This window comes from Calliphora vicina, chromosome 2 (genome assembly GCF_958450345.1).
Source record: "Calliphora vicina chromosome 2, idCalVici1.1, whole genome shotgun sequence".
NCBI lineage: Eukaryota > Metazoa > Arthropoda > Insecta > Diptera > Calliphoridae > Calliphora > Calliphora vicina.
Window position 1 is genome coordinate 134,816,989 of NC_088781.1, and position 6,173 is coordinate 134,823,161.

Below are 6,173 nucleotides of genomic sequence, written 5' to 3' on the forward strand. Positions count from 1 at the left end.
AGCTGCATTCGTAGGTTTTGGGTTACACCACTTTTAAGCTGATGACTATACGTTTATAAGGTCATAGTAAGTCGGGCCTACAATGGCTCAAAATCGGGAAAAATATATTTTACCCGGAAATTTTTTTCACAAAAAAGATTTTTTTTTATATTTTCTTCTTGAATATTAAGAAAATTAAAAAAAAAATTAAAGAAAATTTTTTTAAAAAATAGAAAACAATTTTAAGATATTTTAAAGAAAATCATTTGTTTTTTAATAAAATCATTTGACATATCATGCTCATACAGTTTTTTGGTATGACATGCAACCCCAACCTGTTGCAAGCTTTATATTGTATGACACTCACATTGTACATGGTCCTTCGCACTACACATGTTTCGTACATTTACTTCAAATTGGAAAGAAAAAACCACCATAAATTTCAAATATTTAATACGTCATTTTATTATTTATATAAAAAAGAAAACTATACAAAATTTATATACAAAGCAAAAAAAAAACAAAATATAAATAAATCAATATCAAAAATTGTATATAAATCGAATACTACATATAAATAAAGGAATATAAAGGGGCAACTGAAAAGTTGCAAAAACAAAAAATAAATAAATATTTATTTTGGGAAATATAAAGTATGAAATGAAACAACTGAAAGCGCCTCAGTGAAATAGAAAAATATTAAACAAAATTATACGCAGCCACGTACAGTAATTGTTTAAATTAAATTTAAATAAATTTAAAGAAAAAGCGCGCTTTAAACTTTAACAAAATATAAAGAAATTAATGGTTTAATGGATTAATATTATTACGAGAAAACTAACTACTTTCCATGGAAACTACTTGAAGAGCAAAGATTTATAAAAATTTACATAAATAAATTGAATAATTCAAGCAAAAAAACTGCGCGCAGTTTGAAATTATTTTAAAGTAATTAAGCAATATTACTTTTCTAAATGTAAATTAAATTTAAAGTTAAATTAAAGAATTCCATTAACTACAAACCCGAGGCTTTTGTAAGGTTTGTAACAGGAAAAGCTTTTCTTTTTTTTCAAGAAAAATCTAACAAAAACCGACAAAATTTAAAGAATTAGAAGCAGTGTAGTAGAAAAAAAAATTGCACTTGTCTCATGTTACCCGAGTCCTTTCAAAATCTTAATTAAGCGAATGTGACTTTAATAAAGAAATTTAAGTAAAGAGCAAACCGGCTGCTCTACGCGACTGAGGCGTATATTTCGCGCGAAACGGAGGCTGGCATTTAAAAACAATAACCATGCCAAAGAATAGATAAATAACCGTTAAGAAAATCAGCATGGGAAAGGAGAAAACAATGCGAGCCGTTAAAATTTTCGGTTTACGATTGTCCAACGCTGAAGAGGGCACAAAAACTCCTAAAAATAAAAACAAAAAATTAAATTGATGAATTATAAATAGCGATCTTTAAACCCACCATTAACACTTTTCGATTCACAGCGCTCACCCACATAACCATCGGCACATTCACACGAAAAGAGACTCTGATTGCCCATGGGCACCCGAAAGCAGCGGCCACCATTTAAACAGAAATCCGTAAGAAACTGACCCGTACAGGCAAACGATAATACATTGTCCATTATACTCTGATAGATATCGATCAGTTGATAGCCGGGATTTTCATTAGGTTTTTTCGTTTGTTTGGCTATATCGGTCAGCAATAAATCACTGATTTGCTTGCCAAAATCCCCAAAAGGCTCTAAAGCATCTGCTCCATCACCCCCACCACCACCTTTTTCTTGTGGTGGTGGCCTGTCTTTGCCAGAAGCTTCTGCTGTCTGATCTTCGGAGGCCGTTTCATCATCGGTATTGATGTTGGTATGATGTTTGTTGTTGTTGATCTGTTCGCTGCCCATATGACCGCCATGGACATGTTGTTCGTATTTCTCATTTGTTGGTTGATGGCCATTATATTGTTGATATTGTTGCATTTTGTGCTGTTGTATTATGTTAAAGGTTTGCTCTTTTAGGAATAAGATTCGGCTAGAACAACAATCTGGAGGAAAAGAAGATAGAAAGAGAGAATTAAATAACAGAACTAAGTAAATTCAAGTTTATTTTTACAGAAAATAAGATCAATTTGTGATCACTTACATTTTTGATCAAAAAGTTAAGAACTGAACTAGAACTGAACTAGAACCTGAACCTGAACTAGAACCTGAACTAGAACCTGAACTAGAACCTGAACTAGAACCTGAACTAGAACCTGAACTAGAACCTGAACTAGAACCTGAACTAGAACCTGAACTAGAACCTGAACTAGAACCTGAACTAGAACCTGAACTAGAACCTGAACTAGAACCTGAACTAGAACCTGAACTAGAACCTGAACTAGAACCTGAACTAGAACCTGAACTAGAACCTGAACTAGAACCTGAACTAGAACCTGAACTAGAACCTGAACTAGAACCTGAACTAGAACCTGAAAAAGAACCTGAACTAGAACCTGAACTAGAACCTGAACTAGAACCTGAACTAGAACCCGAACTAGAACCTGAACTAGAACTGAACTAGAACTGAACTAGAACTGAACTAGAACTGAACTAGAACTGAACTAGAACTGAACTAGAACTGAACTAGAACTGAACTAGAACTGAACTAGAACTGAACTAGAACTAGAACTGAACTAGAACTAGAACTGAACTAGAACTAGAACTGAACTAGAACTAGAACTAGAACTGAACTAGAACTAGAACTGAACTAGAACTAGAACTGAACTAGAACTGAACTAGAACTGAACTAGAACTGAACTAGAACTGAACTAGAACTGAACTAGAACTGAACTAGAACTGAACTAGAACTGAACTAGAACTGAACTAGAACTGAACTAGAACTGAACTAGAACTGAACTAGAACTGAACTAGAACTGAACTAGAACTGAACTAGAACTGAACTAGAACTGAACTAGAACTGAACTAGAACTGAACTAGAACTGAACTAGAACTGAACTAGAACTGAACTAGAACTGAACTAGAACTGAACTAGAACTGAACTAGAACTGAACTAGAACTGAACTAGAACTGAACTAGAACTGAACTAGAACTGAACTAGAACTGAACTAGAACTGAACTAGAACTGAACTAGAACTGAACTAGAACTGAACTAGAACTGAACTAGAACTGAACTAGAACTGAACTAGAACTGAACTAGAACTGAACTAGAACTGAACTAGAACTGAACTAGAACTGAACTAGAACTGAACTAGAACTGAACTAGAACTGAACTAGAACTGAACTAGAACTGAACTAGAACTGAACTAGAACTGAACTAGAACTGAACTAGAACTGAACTAGAACTGAACTAGAACTGAACTAGAACTGAACTAGAACTGAACTAGAACTGAACTAGAACTGAACTAGAACTGAACTAGAACTGAACTAGAACTGAACTAGAACTGAACTAGAACTGAACTAGAACTGAACTAGAACTGAACTAGAACTGAACTAGAACTGAACTAGAACTGAACTAGAACTGAACTAGAACTGAACTAGAACTGAACTAGAACTGAACTAGAACTGAACTAGAACTGAACTAGAACTGAACTAGAACTGAACTAGAACTGAACTAGAACTGAACTAGAACTGAACTAGAACTGAACTAGAACTGAACTAGAACTGAACTAGAACTGAACTAGAACTGAACTAGAACTGAACTAGAACTGAACTAGAACTGAACTAGAACTGAACTAGAACTGAACTAGAACTGAACTAGAACTGAACTAGAACTGAACTAGAACTGAACTAGAACTGAACTAGAACTGAACTAGAACTGAACTAGAACTGAACTAGAACTGAACTAGAACTGAACTAGAACTGAACTAGAACTGAACTAGAACTGAACTAGAACTGAACTAGAACTGAACTAGAACTGAACTAGAACTGAACTAGAACTGAACTAGAACTGAACTAGAACTGAACTAGAACTGAACTAGAACTGAACTAGAACTGAACTAGAACTGAACTAGAACTGAACTAGAACTGAACTAGAACTGAACTAGAACTGAACTAGAACTGAACTAGAACTGAACTAGAACTGAACTAGAACTGAACTAGAACTGAACTAGAACTGAACTAGAACTGAACTAGAACTGAACTAGAACTGAACTAGAACTGAACTAGAACTGAACTAGAACTGAACTAGAACTGAACTAGAACTGAACTAGAACTGAACTAGAACTGAACTAGAACTGAACTAGAATCTGAACTAGGACCTAAACAAGAATCTGAACTAGAACTTAACTAGGACCTAAACATGAACTAGAACCTGAACCTAAACAAGAACCTTAACTAGAACTGAACTACACTTGAACATATGAAAAACCAATTTGTTGTAATCAGTTTTATTTACGATGAGAAGTCGTTTGTATATATGAAAATCTATTCTTTGTTAGAAGAATTCTGTAAAATCTTAATATCTCTATAGTTTTGAGAGAATAAGCTCAATTAGAGATCATTTGCATTTGTAATAAACAACATTTTCTTTTGGCAACTATATTCCAATAATTTTTTTGTTATATCAAAAGTATACACTGAAATTTATTTAAATTTATTTGCCAGTAATACAAAATTGCATTATTTAAAAATTAATAAAAAGTTTCTTATAATTTCTCTCCATATATTTTGTCTCTTTATCTCTGTATTTGATATTTCACTTCTTCTCTCACTTCCTCTCTTTTCTATTTCGCATTTCTATTGACATTTTTTTTAGACACTAAATGTCATTGTGACATTCTTTGTTCCCCAAACAAAATAACATTTCTTTTTCATTGATCTTTAGTGATCTATAAAAATCAATAGAATAGTTTGTTCATTGATATATACTGCACTAAAACATTACAATTACAAAATGTTTATTTATATTAAATTTCAAATCATTATTATTATATATTTAAAATATTTTAAAAATTGCACTGTCTATATATTTTGCGTCTATTTGCATTTGATTTTTCTTTTATTATATCTTCTTCTTTCTCTCTCTCTCTCTCTCTCTCTATTTTCTATATCACTTTTTCATTGACATTTATTTTAAACTAACTGTCATAGTGACATTCTTTGTGTGCCATTCAAAACCATCTCTCTATTCATTGATCTTTACAGACCTTAGAAAAAAGCAAATATTTTATTCATTGATCTTTAGAGATCTTCAAAAAGGCGTTTAATTTATAAATATTCATTTCATTCACCTGTAACTGCGACAATTGTTGACAGCATGAAAATTACTCTTAGCAAATTTTTGGAAATTTGCATCGTGTTTTTTTGTTTGTTACTATATTTAACAATTCCGTAATGATAATGATCACCACTGGCAGCGTTCGCCAGGAAACGCCGTAGTAGCAATGAAAATCAATTTTTTATATTTTTTTTTGTAAATTATTTTAAAAATTTGTTTAATTAGGCGAGGTTATTCCAAAATTAGGGTTTGATAAGCACGTGGAGTTATTACTATAAACATTATAGTGATTTGTTTTATAGTTTTTTATGAAAAATGTTTTAATGTAAGTTTTTAAATAATGCCGCACATCTTTGTCAAGTTTAGAATATGAACTTTTTTGCTTTCAAGAACTCTACCGAAATTTGAATTTTTATTACATTTTCTTTTTAATTTAAAAAGGCAAATGTTTTTTTTCGTTAAAACATTTTTGTTTTGTTTTTAGTTTTATTTTTAATGACCCGCAAGTTTTTGTTTCACCATTAGAAATGGAAAGTAGCAGACGGAGAAAAAAAAATATATAAAAATTTTAATGCGTTCAAAAATAGACGTGAAATGAAAACGACGCGTAGCGCTAAAAGATCGCTTGAGATTTATAGAACTTTATCAATGATCGTACGATGTGAGACTAGAAAACTGAATTACAAAAAGGCATTCATTGTGAGCAGCAGCATGTACGTACGTTCAAGTTGCCAAAAATAAAGAAAACATCAGGAGATGGATGACAAATTTTTTTCAAATAATTTTTTTTTTTTTATAATTTATCGTAGTTTTTCTCTACTATGGAAAAGTAGAGAGGGAGAGAGAGAGATTAAAAGAAATGATCATTCACATTATTTTACTCAATTAGTTTTATAAAAAACCACTACAAATCTATATAGAATAAATTGTTGTAATTTTGTAAGAAAGTTGTAAAACCTATTAAACTCTTTGAC

The 6,173-nt window shown here is 31.7% G+C and overlaps 1 protein-coding gene across 1 annotated transcript; it reads right to left on the reverse strand.

The window, feature by feature from the left end:
• Positions 1-575: 575 nt before the first annotated feature.
• grk (gurken) lies at positions 576-5,851 on the reverse strand. Its single transcript, XM_065501054.1, has 3 exons — positions 5,213-5,851; positions 1,448-2,026; positions 576-1,388 (listed from the first exon to the last, which is right to left on the reverse strand). Exons 1-3 carry the CDS (start codon positions 5,274-5,276, stop codon positions 1,186-1,188), a joined length of 846 nt encoding a protein of 281 aa, XP_065357126.1. The 5' UTR covers positions 5,277-5,851; the 3' UTR covers positions 576-1,185.
• Between the last annotated feature and the right edge of the window lie 322 nt (positions 5,852-6,173).

What these genes read in the sequence shown, in the direction of transcription:
- grk (XM_065501054.1), bottom strand. Translation starts at nt 5,276, where the DNA reads ATGCAAATTTCCAAAAATTTGCTAAGAGTAATTTTCATGCTGTCAACA. An exon ending in AACAATTGTCGCAGTTACAG is followed by an intron (nt 2,027 to 5,212) that starts GTGAATGAAATG and finishes CTTTTCCTCCAG; the next exon opens with ATTGTTGTTCTAGCCGAATC. An exon ending in TGAATCGAAAAGTGTTAATG is followed by an intron (nt 1,389 to 1,447) that starts GTGGGTTTAAAG and finishes TTTTATTTTTAG; the next exon opens with GAGTTTTTGTGCCCTCTTCA.